The 20,728-nt window shown below is 39.0% G+C and overlaps 1 protein-coding gene across 8 annotated transcripts in view; it reads right to left on the bottom strand.

Moving 5' to 3' along the window:
• Window positions 1–20,728, bottom strand: part of KCNT2 (potassium sodium-activated channel subfamily T member 2) — a 197,967-nt gene that overhangs the window by 73,704 nt on the left and 103,535 nt on the right. For all 8 annotated transcript variants that reach the window (XM_053667314.1, XM_053667318.1, XM_053667319.1 and 5 more), the window contains 5 exons: window positions 19,292–19,472; window positions 17,964–18,128; window positions 16,114–16,250; window positions 15,244–15,307; window positions 11,878–11,986 (listed from right to left, as the gene is read on the bottom strand). In XM_053667314.1, coding sequence (XP_053523289.1) covers window positions 11,878–11,986; window positions 15,244–15,307; window positions 16,114–16,250; window positions 17,964–18,128; window positions 19,292–19,472 — 656 coding nt within the window. The remainder of the gene's footprint in view (window positions 1–11,877; window positions 11,987–15,243; window positions 15,308–16,113; window positions 16,251–17,963; window positions 18,129–19,291; window positions 19,473–20,728) is intronic.

Genomic DNA, 20,728 nt, shown 5'->3' with positions numbered 1-20,728 from the left:
CATATGGAAATACACGCCTCTTTATTATTCAGCTCCCCCTTCTATTTTTTCATATTATAATTAGGGTATTTATGTTAATTTTTGAAATATATTTGTATAAAGAGCTATATTATCTGAATTTCATTCCAGAATAGTAAAGGAAGCATTACAAAATATTTATTATAAAAAAGAGGTATTTGATCTGATAGGTTGAAAACCATGGTCATATACTGAGAAGTTAACATCTAATAATCATGGAATTCCTTGTTAAATAAAAAGTAAATACAGTACCTTTTTTACGAAAAAGATATCAATGTAATCAATATGAATGATTGACACAAGGAATATGATAAACTATTCAACCAGATAACAATCTTCATTTGCATAAATCAAAGAAAGAATACAGCATAATTTCTGACGAAGTGACTAGAGGTCATCTACTCCAATTTCTGTTTCTTTGTGGTCACAGAGAATGGAGCCAAGCTTACGAATAAACAAAGGAGTTATTCTCCATGAGCAGCATGGGTGTCCAATCAAGGAATCTACCACACGATCTCTGCAACTCATATCCCACAGGATTTCATCACTGGTGTGGGCCCAGGACTGCTGGGGGCCTCCCATTCTTCCCTTTTCCAAAAGTCAGCATCTTATTACAGTGATCTCGCTCCCTGATGCATGGGCGTAGGGGGTGGAAGTGCAGGCAAACCACTGTTTTATTTGTGTGTCTGTTGCCAGACCAGTGGGAACCCCTAGGGCTGAGTCTGCATCACCCAGACAGCCTGAACTTTGAGCTGGGTGCAACAAATGACATCACTTGGAAGTGTTTTCCACCATAATGGACGGGCAGCTTACTCTGCAGGGAAAGTACTACACATAGCTCCCTGGGCAGACAAAGACTTGAGCGGTGATGGAAATTCAGCACCTGTCACCCATAGACATCCTTTCCTTCTCCCTTGGGTGCTAGAAGCTTCACTGCCCCCACCTTGTCTCCAAGTTTCAGCTGGGTGTACGGCTGCCCAGGAGGAAATGACATTTCTCGGCCTCTCTTTCTGGGAGATGTGGTCACACGAATGGGTTTTGTTTAACTGCTGGATCATTTTGCTGTAGTCAAACCACTTTCCCTGAACTCTCTTCCTTACTGGTAAGATGACCTATGTGGTCAAAGTCTGGCTTAGATCTGCAAAGACCACACTGCTTAGCAACTGTTCCATCTGCTCGGTTTTTCTTTGTGGCATCCAATGGCCCTTCCTTGTTGAAGAAAGTGTTTCTGCTTTCAGAATGATAGACATTTCATCGTGTGTTCCCACTCTTGTGCAGTTTCTGCTTATTCTGATCAGGATACCAGGACCTCTCTGCCCTGCGGCTGGCCTGCAAAGCACGTGCTACCCTGGGGTCCCCACCAAGGGCTAGGGCAGGTGCACACTCCCCCTCCCTCCCTCCACGCCCACCTTGCTCTTTCAGACGTGAACAATAACACTATTGACCTCAAAGGTTTTCTGAGAAAAATAAACGATGAGTATAAAATGCTGGACAGAATTCCAATCAAGTGTTATATATCATTTTAATCATGCACTATTAAAACGAAAAATGCATAAATTCTCCTGAAATATATGCCAAGAACATGTTTTAATAATGTAAGTAGCCAAACAAAATAACTCCATCGTTATCCAATTAATCATGATCCCGGTTTTATGGAGATGCTGCCTTCTGCATGTATGTTCATGCATGCACACGTATGTCTGATAAGCACAAATAATTGTCTGTAAAATCAGGAATCATACTATTAATTGTAACTACCTCAAGGGTGGGAAACAGTTCTCAAGAGTTAGGAATGTTAAAATAACAGAATTGTCTGAGATCCTTGGTTTCTTTATTATTGTCATTTCTATTGTTTTTAAGGTGAGAGCTTTTAAGATAAGCAAATATAATTAAGAATACAAATTCATAGGTGGATATGAGCCAAATCTATTTGCTAGTCCCTTTCACTTTATGAGAAATAAAATTGTTAATTACACTTACATAAGTCAGATATATTTTTTAAAGTCTGTCTCACCAATGTTTTCTGAGCTCCTGTTTGATGTAAAGTACTAGAAGTTTTCTGCCATGGGGTTGCTAGGTAACGGCCCTTGAGATGGCAATAAACAGCCGTGGAAAGTGCACTCAACCAATCCAGCCCTGGGTTTTGATTTACAGAAATCAAATACCCTTTGAAAAAAAGGCTTTTGAACAGAAATGGAAACCAGGGTAAAATTTTTAAATTGATCGTTTTTGTTTTCATTATACTCAGAAAAGTCTGTTATAGAGACCAACTGAGCAAATGGTGTTATAAAAAGTCTCACAGACTGTTTTCTTATCACACTGATTATGAGTGTGAGTAGGCCAAAGTCTGTCAAAACAGCTTCCTCTTCTTAGAGGACCATAGATCATCTCTAACCATCGAGTTTTATTTTGATCCTATTGCCAGAGTCAATAAAGCAAATCATCGGGGACAGTGCATGTGTGTGCGTGCATGTCACCAACACAAACGTGTAGGCATCAGCACCTGTGCCTGTTCTAGGGTTGAGGCCCACTGATTCCCTACACGGCTACAAACAGATTTAAGTGAACCTTTGCAAGCCATTGACTTTCCCAAGGCCTAAATATAAGACTGCTTGTTTAATACAGCGAGTTCGATCCAGTTTGAGGGTGGCAATACGCCGTGAAGCAGATTGATTTCATTTCAGTGACGCTGAGTATAAAAAACATTCTGTTCTTCAAATTGCTTGAATTCTTGTCTTATTTTAATGGTGTAATGCTTTTAAATGTTTCACACTAATTAAATGCTCAAAAAGAGAATTGTTTCCTGAATTCTAGAGCAAAACAGTTCTATTCATCTCCTTTCCTCTTAAACATGTAATAAAAATAGCAGTCTTAATATTTTATGAAAAATAATTTTACTCAGAAGTCTCATTTTTTTTAGGTTCCAATCAAAACTAGTCTTTCCTCACTAGTTCATGGTAGCTATGGATATTGTGAGAGCTAATGGTATAATGTTCGAATCATCGTATTAATAAAATGATAATAATACCAAACAATACTTCACCTTCTAAGTGATACAGATGTATGTATGTATGTGTCTATATAAATATTAAACCTCACTAAGTAAATATGTATAATTAAACCTCAATGATATGGATAACACATATTATATATGTAAAATTATATTCTAGAGCTCAGTGAACATCTAAGCAATTAGAGATTAATTAACGGCTATAATAGAATTCATATGAAGGTGAAAATAGAAGACGAGAGATGAGACTCGCAAAGATAAACAGTAAAACGCTTCCTCGCGCTCCCTCGGCTCCCGAATTCAGCTGGTAGTAAGTGCACAGAATATCTGCAGCGACTCGGGAATCTGTTCTTACCCTGCATTTCTGTTACCGCCACTCTGCTTCAGTCTCTTTCCTCGTGCCTGTCACCCCAACTATTACAGCTGCCTAAGTGATTGCTTCTGTGGGGTCCTTTCTGTCCTCCCCTCTATACTCCCCATCTCCCCTCAGGTCACTTTGCTCTCTAAAGTTACAATTTTATGCCTTCCCCTAAAACTCTCATTACTTCTCAACACCCCAGTTCTTTAGTGAAGCCTAATTCAGAATCACACAGACACATACATGCACACACATGTTCCTGTGTGTGCAATATGAAGCTACTAAGTTCCCAGGCAGTATGATTTGGGACAATGTTATAGAAGGAAAAATCCCATTACAATATTTGCCATCTTTAATTACTGGCTCTCCTACTGTTAGGAATTCATTCTTTTGGAGCTAAAATTTGTAGTTTAAGAGGGCCTTTACAATGCAAAAGTAATTACTCCAGGGATGGAGATATCACATTAAATTACAAAAACCATGACTACCTATAATTCCATCAGATCAACTAAACTCATCAAGTAAACCTAGTGAGACAAGATCATAGCTGGTATCATGAGTTTTGATCCAGACAGAGGGGAGCAGGTCAGGGAGGAAGACCAGGAGGTCGCAATCAAGCGCTACAGAGATAACAGGCTCAGCTGGAGCCGTGCTTTTGATCCGAGTGCAGAAGCACGCTGGCTCACTCGCAATGGGAGAGACGTAAACAAAAAGAGAAAATTTGCTGTTGGGTTGACTGCTAGTCCATCTCACTCATCCTCATACCCCTCGTGCCTGGAATCACCAATCTCCCACAGTAGGACTTGATAAAAATGTTTGAGTGAGAAAATGGGAGTGAAAAACAATATGCTCGACCTTCTTTATAAAACATTGATTTTAAGAAATGACTTTACAGACTGAAAAGTCACAGGTTTAGGGTAACGATGGGGATGTGATGGACAGCTTACTGAAAATAAGCAGTAACCTCGTAGTAACTAGGTACCGTGGCAGATGGTTACTGGACCTATTATGGTGAGCACATCATAAGATAATAGACATAGAGACAGAGATAGATGTAGATATAGATATAGACATAGACATAGATGTCAAGCCATTACGTCACATGCCTGAAACTGACAGAACTATATTTTAATGAAAAATAGAGTTAAAATTGGAGAATTTTCAAAGTTTTGGTGCTTTAACTTTAAAATACAGGATTTCAAAGCACTATGTTCTTAAGTGGGCTGCGAGGATGGAGTTGAAAATGATGTCTATGTGGGTGTTACATGGGAAATGAAGAAATTATTCAGCAGGGAAAACTCACACCTCAACATTTGGTGAAAGTGAAGCCTTGCACACACATATGTTATTTAGAAACAGCTAAGATCATTTCCAATATTTATACTGCTTGGAAATATTTTTCCACTCTCTTTTTTGGGTAGGAAAAAGCGAGGCATTAGAATGGCTGGTGTTACATTAAAAAGTAGATGGTGGCTAAATGGAAGCAAGACCTTCATTTTTCAGTAAATCCCTTCTCCAGGAAGTGGGTGTGTGTGCAGACATGCACACGCGTGTGTGTGTGTGTGTGTGTGTGTGGGTTTCAAACAATACTCTTTTATACTGGTAACCATCTACTATCAGAAAAATGTGTTTATGAAATATTACCAATGATTAATGTTAACAGGTGTTTACTCCTGCCTATCCTTTTAACTTTATTGCAATAGATTTTTTTTTATTCCCCAAACTAACTCCTACTGTTCTAGAATGATTCATTCTTCCTGGCATATTTTAGTTGTGATTTAGGAAGTATTTAACTCAGTCAACATTTTCCTATTCTTCCTCTCATTCATGAACTACAACTCAAACTCTGTTCCTTATGAAATACAATAATCAAAGCATGCGAATAAAATTAGTGGAAAATTCAAACTCATCTGCAAATTGATTTTTATATTCTTTCCTCCTCCTTGTGGGTGCAATTTACCAGTTTAACATCTGTTAAAATAAAGTGGGAGATTTTTCAGAGGACCCTGAAGTAGAAAAGAAAATTTGTGAATAAAGTCAAGAGACTTGAACATTCACAGACAATATAACACTTTATTTGAGGGGTGAGAGTAGATTATTAACCTAACATGGCAGTTGATTTACACACATAACATAGATTCACCTCCCACTGAGGTTTTGAGTAGTTTCATTTGTCTAGGAGACAAACAGCAAACTTCTTTGAAATTCAGCTAATTGGAGACCACCGTCCTTTTGTGAAGTTCATTCAAGGTTTTGCACTAAAGGGTTTCTTCCTGGTAAAGTACAAATTTTTCCTTCTTTGCTTTATTTTGTGCAGTTTTTTTTAGGGTTTTTTTTTAATGAATTTTGAAATGTAAATTTCAGAAAGAAATACAAGCCTGCTTTTATTCTGATTAAATTTGGCTCTACAAAAACATGTCTGACAACTAAGCTACTATGATGTGTTGCCTTTTTCCTCACGGTTTGGAACTAACCAGAGACAATTTATGAAGAGCTAAACAAAGTGGAGGCATAATCTGCCTTCCAGGTGACTTCTACAGAGAGTCGACCTTGGAAATCCTTTCCCAGGACTGTGAGTCCCACAGAAGGTTGGCAAAGAATACAAGATGGTGTCTAACCACCGTTTGAGGTTAACCGTAGTGTGGGACCCAGCTGCCACCTTGTAAACACTAAGTGCATCAGTAAAAATACTTCTCACTGGCAGAGATTTCACATAACCAAAGCTACACTGCCATTCAACTTTTGATCTCCAGAGGCTGGCAAAAATAAGGCAATGGAAAGAATCTTTTTAAAATAGAGAGATTGTGTAAATGCTCCACAGTTGATGTTGGATACTTGGGCTGTGGAATAATACTCAGCTGTAAAAAAGAAAAATTTACCCTCTGCAACAGTATGGACGGACCTGGAGAACATTATGCTAAGTGAAATAAGCCAGTCAGAGAAAGACAAACTCCATATAATTTCACTCATATGTGGAATCTAATGAATAAACCGAACTAACAAGGGAAATGGGGACAGACTCACAGATGGATAGTAGTCTGACAGCTAGTAGTGGGGGAAGGTTTAGGGGTGGAGGAATCAAGCAAGAAGGAAAAAGGACTCATGGACATGGACAACAGTGTGGTGACTGCTGGGGGTAGGAGTCTAAGGGGACTAGAAGGTAATGTCAAAAAAGATAATAAAATTTTAAAAATAAAATAACATAGTGATATGTACAAGAATGTTGGCCTTGCTAGTACATAGTGATATGTACTAGCAAGGGAGCGAGTGAGTCCAGGCTGACATCAGAGGTGTGAAGCTGTAGGCGCCTCCTATAGCATGTGGACTGCAAACGCTATGGCAAATGTGCTGGGATGTGTGTGAATACCCAGGGAAAAGCGGGGGAGCGTTTTGAAACGCTAAGTAAAACTTGATCTTGGTGTGGACTAGGGTTGTGTCAGTGGGTCAGTCTGGGATATGCAGGGCGTGTGACCTATAGGTGGATTGGATGCAGAAGACGGAAGACTAACTCCTGGGTTTTGGGCGTGAGTTCCAAGTAGATGGTGTTGGGAAGAATGGGGGAGAAACAGATTGAACATTAGGGAAAGTCAGCTATTTCTAGATGTCTTCATGTTGAGACCGCTCTTGGAAACTTAACGGAGGCACGGACTGTGTAGGGAGAGGCAGGACTGGGGCCATGGTGGGGACTGGGGGAGAGGTCTGATTTTGGAAATCAGACGAGTGGATGAACTCTCTGAAAGAAAAGGTGCATCGGCAGTAGCAGAGAATCTACTGTGTGGACAATGGCAACACATTGCTTCCTTTTTGCTTTCCAATGCTTGTTTCTTTTCTTTATTTTTGTAGCCTTACTGCACTTCTTAAGGTTTCCTAGGAGATGCTGAGTTAAAGAGGCCTCAGCAAGCACCCTTGTTTATACCTAATTGTAAAGATTTTTAAAAATATTTTATTTATTGATCTTTAGATGGGAAGGGTTAGGGAGAGAAATATCAGTGTATGGTTGCCTCTTGTGCGTCCCCTGCTGGGAACTGGCCTGCAACCCAGGCATGTGCCCTGCCTGACTGGGAATCAAACCACGATCCTTTGGTTCGTAGGCCTGTGCTCAATCCACTGAGCTGCACTAGCCAGGGCTGTAAAGGGAGACTTTCATTATGTGATCAATACAGTTTTTCCCAAGGTTATTTTGTAGATAACTTGCCTTAAGGTGTTCTTTAGTTGTACTTTTCTAACACTTTTTCTTTCTTTTTATTTTTCTTTAATTGTGAGTGGATATTGAATTCTCTCTCAAATACTTTTTTATATCCATTGAAATGTTAATATATTTTTTCCTTTAACATGATGATCTATTTCTGGAATAATTTAAAGCTGGTTATTTATTTTTCAATAAAAAATAAACATTGTTCATTTTGCTAATATATTTTTATCAGTTTTTCAACAATGTTCATCAGTTAAATTAATTTATTTATTATCATTTCTCATGCTACCCTTGATTAGTTGTATATAGAGTTTATGTTAGCCCCCTAAAATGAGTTGAGGAGATATCTTTCTCTTTCTATTCTCTGTAAAATATGGGCATGCTGAGAATTATGTGCTTTTTGAATATCTCTAATGAGTTGTTTGTAAAATATCACAGACATTCCTCAGTTACTTTTGCTGCAAACAAGAATCATATAAATTTGTTAGGAGAGTGGAAAGTGGGTATTTGAGAGTAATGGTAATCATCAACTCAGTAGGTACCAGTTACTAACGGCTGATGTACTAATGAGAGTCTAACAACCCTAAGGCGTAGTTTTTCTTACTACCTTCATTTTCTACTTTGAAGAACTCAGGCTTGGAGACATTAAAAAGCCTGAGACATGCAGTTAATATACAGCAGAACAAAGATTTTGACTGATGTTCTTTCCTAGAATTTGTAATATTAATCTCTCTATTTGGACAAATTTATTCTAAGCAGGACAAATTGTTGGAAGCATGCTTTGTTTTTCTTTGAGTCAATTTGAGTTTGTTTTTTATTACTTCACTCTCATTATGATTTGTTGTGTACAGGGGTTCGTATGCAGCAATCTCTTCTTATAATTATTATCTTGCTAAAGATTTTATTCTTTCTGTCTATCTTTAGGGTTCCTAGTTCCACATTTGGTGAAAATAAGGGTTGTGTATCTTCTCTATTGCTGAAGGCATGTTCATGGGACCTTTTCCCTGTGATCGAAGTGTAGATCATTATTTTAATTATAATTAATAGTATGATAATTGATATGGCCATCTATTCAAATGATAGTGTAATGATTCAATACTTTAATAAATGTCTACATTTTGCTCAGGGGAAAAGGACACTTAAATAATAGGAATGGTAGATTTGCACAAAGTATAGTTGCTAGGTTGCTACATTACTTTTGCTTTCCAATAAGTCAAATTTTGAAGTTTCTCTTTTCTACCTATTAAAAACATTCATTTATGTTTTAAATATATACCAGTGTTACGATAAAAGTTCCACAACTTAGGGTGAATTAAAAAGGCTATTTAAATAACTAGAAATAACATATTTTATATCTTGTGGTAACTAGAGTCATGCTATTTAATACCTGTGGGGTTACAAAGACAAAAATCATAATTACAAACAATAGTAGTTATCTACTGCTGTATAACAAATTAGTCCAAAATGTAGTGACTTCAACGACCACTATTTTACTTCCCCAAATACTGTGGTCAGCATGGTCGTTGGGTTGCCTGGCAGGTTAGTTGGGAGCCAGAGAGGTAGGGTGTCCGGGAAGAATGCCCCCCTCTTTCCCTGGGATGTTTTATCCTTGAAAAGCTAAATCAAGATTTTTTAGATGCAGTTTCTGGGCAGGGAGGTAATGAAGGCAAAGTAGAGCTGCCCTGTCCACTGAGGATTAGCTTCTGAAGTTATACATCACTTGTATCTGATTCTATCGGTCAAAGCCGGTCACAAGACACACCATATTCAGGTCTGGGGAAATAGACTTCACCTCCTGGCAGACCAAGCCGCCAAGTCATGTGGCAGTGGGACAGACCTAGGGAGCATGGTCCATCGGTGACCGTTATTTCACCAATCCATGCCACAAACTAAGTGACGGCTTGAAACCCCATCTTTTGAATGGTAAACTTCACAAATTTTTAATCCCATGCTGAGGTACAAATATATGATATTGTTTTTGGAGTCTCATACACCACCCTAGACTGTTTTTATGGCATTTTAATAAAATTGGATGCTTTCATTTTTTCATAAAATAAAGAGTCCCTCCAAGATGTAATTTCAACCAGAAAGTAACACGGGTGAAAATAAATTTCAGCAGGTGCCGTAAGTGAGAAACAGTAAGATAAACTCTTGGGACGGAATTTTGAAATATTCCATTCATTTCAATGAGCTTGTCAAAATAATGGCAAAAGAAGAATGTGAAAGAGAATCAGTACGAAGAGTCTTCATAGTTTTCTGTTTATAAAGGAAACTATTTCAGTGATTTTAATCTATCTGTTGTGAGCCAATCAATGAGTTGCCAAAGAAGGGAAGAAAAACCAAAGTCTGCTCTGACTTCTAGTTATTAACGCATTTAAAATTAAAGTTGTCTCCCCAAACCAGATGTTGTCTCAAGATCCACATTCCGCATGTGTTTATTGGACACCTAACACGATGTAGACGTTGTGTAATTAATCCTTATTGCTAATCCCAACCAATGAAACAGAGACATCGTGTATATTACAGCCATTTAACAGGAGAGGAGAAGAGGCCTTAGAATGCAGGTTTGCCTGACTGAACCCTCAGTGGGGGCACTCAGATTTAAATTCATACTTTTAGGACCTGACCTAGTGCTATGTCCTTACTGCCTTCCTAAAAATCTTACCATAGCAAGGCATTATCAGTATGATGAAAATGTGCAAAAATATCCCTTTAGCCTAATAATAATGATGATAATAATAATAATAATAATAATAAGGCAGCTTAGTTACAAAGTTCTTTTAGTTTTAAAAAAAAGGCATTGCCTGAAGGCTAATAACTTGTGTAACAGGAAATAGATGGAATACTTTCATTTTACAAAATCTTCCACAAAGAAGGTACTGTTATTTTTAATTTTCAGCTTAGAAAACAGGTTTAAAGAAACCCTGACACCAGCTCTAACCACTTAAATCAGAATCCAAATTAGCACTTTAATGAAAATTTACCAAAGAGATACTAAAATGCAGCCAAAGTTGAGAGCCATCGGTTTCAATTGTATGCTACACATTTTTAGAAAAAATGGCATTATTAGTCTCAAAGCTAAAGAATAAAAGAGCAAATTAAATAGCAATAATTTCATGGTTTTCTTATTAGCATTTAAAAGTGTTTATAATTTTGCATTTAACTATTATGAGGTAATCATTTTAAGATACGTAAACACCTCTTCTGAAGAAAATATATGTGGATAATGCATAGTTAAAATGATTTACATTTAATTACTTTTGAAGCTTTAGACTATTCAGATGGAATATAAAAACACAAGGTGTAGACTCACAGATACAGAGAACAGACGGACAAATGTTAGAGGGGAGGGGGATGGGAGTTCAGTGAGAAAATGAAAAGATTAACCCTCTAAAAACCCAAACTCATAGACTGACACCACCATGGTGATGACCAGAGGAAAAGGAAGATGGGGGAGGAAGAACAGGGTAAAGGGGATTTACCCTTCCATCACAAATGGTGATGGAAGGAGACTTGACTTGGGGTGGTGAACAAATATAGAAATGATGTAATGTAGAATTTTATACCTGACCTATATAATTTTATTAACCAATGCCAACTCCCAAAATTGAATAAAAATTTCAAAAAATCATAGAATAATGAATAAATAATAATAGAAGAATTTTAACAATGCATATTACTGCCTTGATCACAGTTAGTTCCTACAGAAGCATTCAAGCGAAAATTAAAGTGCCATTTTACTGTTTAAGTTTCTAACAGTTTAAAGTATAATCTCATGGGAATAATTATTTTAAAAACCATGTCTCCACAAAAAAATGCCTATGTCATTTTCTAGAATCATTTTCAAAATCTATCCCCCAAGTCAAATTTATTTAAATATACTTTAATATATTACTAAGCTGTATTGTAAGTTTATATGTATGTTAAATAATCTATAGCAAGGTCTTATCTGTGTGGAAATGTAAGTATAAATTAATAGATATAAGACTTGAATCCTGTGCCTATATCATGCACAAGTTATCACTGCTAATCAATTCAGGCTTAATAAGTATCCAGTAACTTTGATTGCTAAAATCACCACATTATATGACAAAGTAAGATTCACCCCAAATCATTCTCTTGTCACATTTTAACATGGATAAATTCCCTTATAACAAGCAGATGATAAAAAAAAAAACACTCTTCTGCTCAGTAGAAACATGGGTATAATAAGCTTCCACTAACTTCAGAGACCTAATTCTCACAGTCACAGCGGGAGTTTGAGAACATTCAAAGGATCTTATTTTAGACTAAACTTACCAGCAAATTTGATATGAAATTTATTTTCAGGCTTTAATATCTGGACATACAAAGGACAATTTGGAGCAAAATCTTTGACAGCCCATGCTCTCAGAATTGTTTGGTGGTCCTGAAATGAGAAAACCAAAATATCACAGAAAATGCGTAGCACAGACGGGCACCGCATGACTAAACTAGGGTATTCCCCGCATCCCCAAGGCCGTCTGTACAAGAAGATTAAAGGAAGCAAGACAACCTAGATATTTAAAAAAAAAAAATGATGTGCTTATTAACCTTTGGGTGAATCAAAGAGCAGAGTTTCATTACTTTAATTTCATTTTGGGTCTACTGTCCTGGCAGAATTTGAGCTGAGCCCTGGGGCAGGAGGGGTGAGTGGACGGTAGGAGCTGTGAAGCCACTTCTCTGGGGGAAACGAAGTCTACAGCAGCGAGGAAGCCGGGCCCTTCCTAAGACACAGCATCTGACAGGCGGAGACCCACCGCCCAGCAGTATGGGGGCTTCTGTGCTAATGTCAGTAGCTACTGAGCATAGTGCAACATTTTCCTGGGTTTTATAGTTTTTCCTTTTCTCTTTTTTTTCCTTTTTTTAAAGATTTTATTTATTTATCTTTAGAGGGGAAGGGAAGAAGAGAGGGAGAGAAATATCAATGTGTGGTCGCCTCTTGTGTGTCCCCTGCTGGGAACTGGCCTGAAACCCAGCATGTGCCCTGACTGGGAATTGAACCACAGTTGTTTGGTTCACAGGCCCGCGTTCAGTCCACTGAGCTACACCAACCAGGACTTCTTTTCTCCTTTATAAAATTATTTTTTATTGATTATGCTATGGCCTTGTCCCAAGTTTTCCCCCTTTGCCCTCCTCCACACAGCACTCGCCACTCCCTTAGGACAACCCCACCCCATCCTCACGTCCATGGGTCGTGCCTGTGAGTCCTAAAGGGAGCATGGTGCCTCCCCAGCTCCGAGCACAGCTGCAGGAGTCCACCTTTGCTTGGTGGTGAAGTCTCTAACGCCTGGTTCCCCCAGGGCTGCAGACACGTCTACGAGACCTCACTCACAAGAACACAGAACAGTTGACGACGGAGCAGGCAGACTGCTCTTGGTGCTTCAGATGACACCGGTCTTTCTTCTTCACCCTTTCTGTCCATCTAGACCTGTAACTTCACTCAGTTCCCAGGACCCAGGTCCCACTCCTTCTCTTTGCCTCTCTGCTCAAGGTGACCCCAAATCTGACAGTTGCCAGATGACACGGTTTTGCTTATGTTTCCCCTGAATTCCTCTTTTCTGTCAGCTTTTTGTTTGTTTCTTCATTTAGTATTTTTTTTGTTAGAAATTTCCTTCAATGTCTAGAGAGCCCTGTTGTCTGAACACAGGGAGGAGTGAAGGGCTCGAAAGGTGTTTGGGACCTGAGTGGGGCCTCGTCTACACTTGGACTTCACTTCAGAAACTCCAGACCTGATATCAACATTGACCTACATTTTACCTCTCATGACTATGTGGCATTCTCTGTCACGATGGACCCTTTCCCCAGAGAAGATTCCTCCCACTCTTGTGCCAGCAGGGAGGTGGCTCTGGCTGTTAGGGTTCTGGGTTCTGCAGGAGAAGCCGCTCACACTCAGTGAGGCAAGGTGCTCTTTAATTCCTGTAGCTCAGAGGGAGGGGTATTCCCGGATTAAATTCTCCAAATAGCAAGCCTCTTCCCCCAAGGCAAGGGCAGTGACCAGCAATGAACCTGGGGTTCGAAGATTCTGACCATTTCTCTTACGGACTCCTAATCCCCATTCACATGTTCAGTCCTACATACAACCCGACCTGAAGGCTTCTGGGGCCTCTATGTCCTGAGACTGTTGAGTTTTCATTGCCAAAAGCTGCCTTTTGGATTTTTTTTCCTTTCTCAACTTGAATTTTAATTTCCTTCTGTCTGTGAAATCAGTTACCACTCTCTCTGCTTTCCAGCTTCCGAACTTGTGTTACCATTTTCTCACCTGCCACCTCTTTTGTCCTCCTGGGTGGAGTCTTTTCACTCCTTCCCTGTCAGTCTAGCAGTGTGTCAGGTGTGATGAAATGCACAGGCTACCTGAAAGTCCCAGGTCCTCATTGTCCAGGGTACTCTAAAAGATGTTAGGCCATGGCTGGTGTAGCTCAGTGGACTAAGCATGGGACTGAGAACCAAAGGGTCACTGGTTCGATTCCAAGTCCAGGCACATGCCTGGGTTGCAGGCCTGGTCCCCAGTTGGGGGCGCATGAGAGGCAACCACACATTGATGTTTCTCTCCCTCTCTTTACCCTTCCCTTCTCTCTAAAAATAGATATATAAAATCTTTTTTAAAAAAAGATGTTGGGCATGTATTTCCTAGTGCTTCTTTTGTAACTCAAAAACGTTACAGATCCTGGAAGACTGCAAGTGTCCCAACATGGAGTCACCGCTTGAGGAACACAAGGTTGACGGTGACACAGGCTAAACAATGGTAGAAACATGACTGGGAAGTTCAGGCCAGGGGGTGAGGACCACAGAATCCCTTCCCCCGTTAAGGACTGACAGTCCTGAGTTAATGTTAAAGGGAAGCCTCTCGCATGTCCTGAAAGACCCAGGAGTATTTTGTCTTGTCACGGTCACTGTGGAAGTCACCAGTGACTCATTTATCTGTAGACCCCAGACACAGCCAGAGATGGACTCATGGCCGTAGAAAGAGGCACAAGTGAGCGGTGCCTCTTCATCAAAATGATAAAGCATTTCTTATACTTAATAAAATTGAAAGGATACAATTAAGAATAGAAGTTATAATTTGATAAACTACCATTTAATTTAATTAAACACAGAAATTTAGGCTTCAATATACATCATAAAGGTCACATAAGCCAAAGGCTGCCAAGTGGAGATGTGGTCGAAAACCACCTAGGATGTTTTTAGAGGACACATATTTCGATCTCCAGCTTGTATATTCTGAACAGAGTTTTCACACATGCCGGTATTTTAGTGATTTCTCAGCTGATTCTAATGCAGACTCCCTGACCCAGTGCCTTGTCTGTAACTTGAAAAAACTGAGACCATTTTGGCAAAACCACACAGCACAAGGTGTATGAAATACAAAATGGTCTCGCTTGTATATACACATGACTGATTCTACTCTGATCAACAGAAAACCCAAGTATTAGGACAAACTACTTCAAAAAAAACCTTTGTTGACGCTGTCTATGAGCCTGTTAAACTTACAATATGGCAAAGATCATTTCAAAGCATTTGCTTCTTCTTAGGAAAATTTTACTGTCACCAGTATTTGGTGCTGAAAGATGAAACATAATCGAAATTTTAAAAATCTCTGTAAAGGTGAAAAGAAAACAATTTTTAGCAGAGATTTGAGAGACTCACGGAGGATGTCCGGTCCACCTCACAGCGGCTGCTTAGGATAAAACAGGCCTCGGCGTCGTCCATCCTGAGTGTGGACAGAAAAACAACGTGATCACACACTGAAATGCCCGTGTGCCATCTGCAAAACCTGGTTTCAGCGTTTAGTCCAAGGGCGCCTGCTAAATGTAAACTCTGAGTCCTCTGACACTGAACTGAAAGTTGGATTTCAAGATCATGGCTGTGTCTGACTATAAATAAGATTGTTGAACTGGCTTTATAGCTAAGTAGTTTATACTGACAGTAGTAAAAAAGTCAGGTAATGATTTTTACTATAGATTTTTCCTGTACTGCGGGACCTTGAATCATTCTGTTTTGCTCAAAATCATTCTGTTATCACATTGATAAGATGTCGTAGGAATTTAACCCTTGTTCTCATCAATCGCCTGCAACAAAAGGGGTTTTGTTGTACATCCTTACAACTCCAGGGTAAATATGAAGACATATTTAAACCTTTAAAAGCAACAGGAAACACCAGGCAAAGCCTCCTCTGCTAGGAATCTGCTCTGCCTTCTGAAACCATGGAGGTTGTTTATCAGACGCCCTGCCTCCCTGGCGTCTCCAGCTCATTGCCGACTTCCTGAACAAGCCATACACACCGCAGTCACTGTGGCACGTAGATTCAATCTCCCAACCCCTCTGCACTGAGAAACCAGAGCACACTGATTTCATGTTTTCAACCTTTGCAGTTGGCCAGCACTGGGACTCAGGCAAAACTCTGCACTCCAAAGTGTTCCCACTCGCCTCACGACACTGAACAAGGTGCAAATTTGGAGGAGGGAAATGATACCAAGCACCGTCAGATGGAAAATGACTGGGGTGGCAGGTACCTACTTTGCTCTCAGCAGATCCTGGTCTTTCAGGGCTGAGCCTTGCAGGTAGATGACTCTCTGTGACCACATGGGGATCTGCAGCACCCTTCGAACTTGCACGTCCATTTCCGTAGGACATAAAATCACCACGTAATAATCCTGTGCGAACAAAGAGGCCAGTGGAAGAGAACCAGTCCTGCTCAGTCTTACACCACATAGGCACGAGGAATGTCGAGCAACATTCTGAAAGATCATGAACTAGAAGTGAAGTCTGGCTAGCAAATAAAAGTTTGCATCTATAGCCCGAGACGAAAAGTTTGCATCTACACGAATAAAACACGACTCTCATAAATATAACTGAGATGTATGAATCTCATCAATCAGTACTTCCCTCCTGACCTTTTTCAGTCTTATTAGTACTGTGAAGAGGAGGCGATTCGTGCTTATAGTCAGCACGCACTTCCAGTCTCTGATTTGTTCATCTTTAGGCTAATTCTAAAGTATACATAACATGTCGGGCTAAAAAGCTTAGGTAGAAACTCATACTTCAAACATGTACTGTTAGAATAAAAACTGTGATGGTGATTTACATCATTTGGTAACATGATGCATTGGTAATATTGAAAGTTTTCTGATATCTGAATGGATAAGGATTCATCAAAATATCGATAAAGCTGATGAAGTAATTAAAGACCTTGAGATCAAATATTTCAAAATAAGGATCCTTTGGAGAAAATATAACGGTACTATTTGCAAGGAGATGGTTTAAAACAACCAATCCACAGGATTACAATTCTCTGGTAAGCAGTCATCATGTATCACTCTAAAATATATCTAGTGAACTTCTTTAAAGTTTTAAGAATTCTCCATATTGATTTTAGAATAATATCAATAAGTTACCAGGGATCAGAATTTTCCTTCAAATAGATTTTCTTTATAGGTTATAGAGTTATTTAATATTAAAATAAAATCTGAAGTTATCGAATATTGAAAATAAAAAACCCAACAACTAAATATGGAGCTTCTCCAAATAATCCAAGTTAATTTATATGAAAACAAAAGAATATATTATATAATTTAGGTACCACTTATAAATAAGATTTTTATATATAAAAATTATATTTAAGAGCTCTCCAAAGTATTGATGACAACAAGTCTATTTCAAGGAGAAATGATAAGATATACTCAGTACTGTTTTGATCTGAGGATCGTCCAACTTTGTGACACAAATTTATGGAAGAAAAACAAGATATTCAAGTAGTTCTTTGCTGTTTGGACTGAACTTAGTGCCTTAAGCAGCAACTATTACCTACTTTACAGTGGCCCAGTCCTGTGGCAAGTACAAGGAGTATGTGAGCATTTTATCTACATCGACAAATGAAGAGATTTTTCTGAATCCATGTTTTTAATTCAACGAGTTATTATCCCATTTTTGGTCATTTATTGCTACTATAAAGTTGACCTAGTTATACTGCAGGAAAGAATAGAACTTCCAGACTTCCCTGTCTGAATCAGTGGCACTTGCTAAAACTGACAGGTTCAAGTGAGCAGATGATATTGAAATGACTTGTTCATGGTTTTATTATATTTTGTTTAATTTCACTGTTTCATAAAAATATCCTTTCTGCATTATTGCAGGGAGAAAAAATGTCAATCATTTTAATTCAGAGAATCCTTTCTTGGTAGCATTAACATAATTCCACTCGTCTTTTAGTGTGGGTACAGAAAGAAACTAAAATACCGGGTATTCCTTCAGCATTTTTTTCTGTGTTCCTGGTTATATTTGTAGCTCTTCATTTACGCTTTCTCACATTGACATTGGCCGTGTTAGCAGGTAGGATCTGGTATGATGTGCAACATAACAAAATGTACCTGCAGTCTTGGATGAGCATAGAACTCATTTAAAAAGTCCATGAGTAAGTCAATCTTCAGCGAGCTGACACACAGAACCACGTGCTTTTCCGTTTGGGCTCTGTGTCGACTGTAATTTCCACCCGATTTTTGCCTCTCCATCCACAGATAGGCCAGCTGTTCAAACTGGAACGCATTTTTTCACATGTGAAGGGAAAACACAGGACATGAAAGTTAAAATCACTGCCATCCATTCCTTGTTTGTGAGGTGCCCTCAATTCCCTACATGGAGACCCAGATTACCGGTGCCTTCAACAGCCCCTATCAGGTGATTCTGTGGAGGTCTCTGTGCTACCCAGAGGCTCTCTGTGGCTCTAAGGAAACAAAGTCATCTGATTTTCCTGTGATATCATGACAAGGCATTAAGGTTCGGGCCTCTGCTACACATCCAACAGAGTATGCAGCCATGACATGTCACACGCCAAGTCGAAGAGAAGCGTCTCGTCCACATTCCTTCCTCATTCCCCTGCCCGGGTCACCCCATATCTCATGCAGTCAGACAACCTCCCAGCCACAGCCCAGAGGGCTGCACCCCAGTTGTGGGGTAGCTGGTATGTGAAGGAAGTGGAGGGGGTTGCGGAGGGTGTTGGGGGGGGCGAGTCATGAGGATCGGGCAGCGGTGGGAAGATCATTTTTATAAGTACACGAAGTATGTTTAGACAGCCTGTGGCCAAGGCTTGCAATGGAGTGTACAGGTTTGATTTGTATTTGCCACTTCCCATTTCTAACCGGCCACCCGTGCACACCCAAAGCTCCTTTGTAGGAAAGATCAGGAGATTGTAGCGATTCATCTTATGACTCATTTTATATCTCTGTCCCTTTGTGAGTACCCCAAATGCCACATAACAGTTCTATATCATCTTCAGGTTTCATTTTAGCTGACTAATACGTGCAATCAATTTTTGCTCACTATGATGTTTGGCTTTTAGATCATTGCAAGAGTCCAGAGAAATCAACCCTTCGCAAGTTTGGTTCCTTGATCTATCATTTATGATTAAAAACCATATCACCCTCTGCTCCTGTCATAGATAAGTGCCCAATTTTTAAAAGAAACATCTTGGAAAGTTGAAATGAGATGCAAACCATGACTTGAGTGAAAGGGGAAAACTCTCAGTGTCTAATAATAATGTAAAATTTCTTTTGTGAGACAATGCTAATAAATTGACTACATATAATAATAGCATGTAAGACACTAGATGAGTATACTGCCCTACATTTTTTATTCAACATGCAACACACAGTTTTATAAGACTCCCCATTTAGAGAACATTCTCCATGGCGACATTTACCTGAATGGGCAGGACCACTAGGGCGACACAGATCATAGCCACCACAAAGAGCTTGGAGGGCCATGTTTCCGGAGTGACGTCCCCAAAGCCCACCGTAGAAAAGGTCACGATGCAGAAATACAGGGAGTCAAAGAGGTTCAGCTTCTTGCCTATTCGCTCCAGATGCTGGATTCCACAAATGCTGCAGACAGAAATGTGCGTTACGATGAAAAATGTCAAACGGGGCACATCACTTCCCATCCTTGTGTGTTTGAAAGTTGAAGCACATTTCAGAAAAGACATTTAATAGTTGGGATCTTGTATTGTACATCCTCCCTCGGGAAAATATAATTATTAAGTTCTTTCTACATTAACCAGATACAGTTTTATTTTGAAGTCAAAAATATACCTTCAGGATAGGTAGATACATAGTTTATTGCTACTCTATTATATAATCTTGAGGCTAGGATGGCATTAGCATGGAGACACCCTCGATTTGCATCATGCATAACCATTATTTCTCTCATGTATTAGCTACTTTGCCTAGAACTGTGTGTGCTGCAACATGCCACACGAGGATTTGAGGCTATCGAGTGACTATAATCCATTTTAATATAGATTGCTATCTTACTTCATTCACAGATGTCCTCAGAGTCACTATTATGTGAAAACCACCTCTTCTCCCTGACCGTAACTGATGAATTTCAGTTAATTATTATTTTGTGTCTGTGCCCAGAAGTGATTTTAATGATGGGCACAGATTTTCTGATAAACTAAATCCAAGAATGTGCTCCCATACAGCACATTCCCAATCAAAATATCCCATCTTGTCTTATTTTAAAGGAGATGCATCTTTTCAGTTAAACTATTTAAATGATATCCTGATTCGAAAGTATTTGCAGAAGAATTTACTAAGGTAGAATTTTAAATAAATAATTAGAGTTGGTGGATATGAGTAGGCATTCTGTGATCTTTAAATTTTATACTAATGAAAATTAACGTTGTCTTGTGACTGAGCAGTAATATTTCTTAAAAGCTGACTTAAAATGCTTGCTTTTAGTGGACATCTAATTGTAACAATATTTTTGTTGATTATCCTGTATCCCCTGTCTGAACATTTTAAATAATGTACTGCAATTTAAAACAGAAAATAATTAGCCAATACCACACCATGTCCCCTATTTAATTTTTTGTTTGGTTAATAGGCTAGAAGTTGCTCAGATTCATTTGTAGTGATTGACTCTGAAATGAAAAGTAGCAGGTAAATATAACTTCCTTATAATTCATTCCTCTATTGTAAAAATACCTGTTAATTTCAAATGGGAAAAAAAATGTTTGCTATAAAATCAAAAGGTGCTAAAAATTTTACTTAAATATTTCATAGTGAAAAATGAGTAACCTAGTATTGTACGGGGGTATTCAACCATTTGGCATCTCTGGGCCACACGGAAAGAAGAA

The sequence above is a fragment of the Artibeus jamaicensis genome, unplaced genomic scaffold (genome assembly GCF_021234435.1).
Source record: "Artibeus jamaicensis isolate MK-2021 breed Jamaican fruit bat unplaced genomic scaffold, CSHL_Jam_final contig_467, whole genome shotgun sequence".
NCBI lineage: Eukaryota > Metazoa > Chordata > Mammalia > Chiroptera > Phyllostomidae > Artibeus > Artibeus jamaicensis.
Note: the sequence above shows the minus strand (reverse complement) of the source record. Positions and strands in the feature narration are given on the sequence as shown.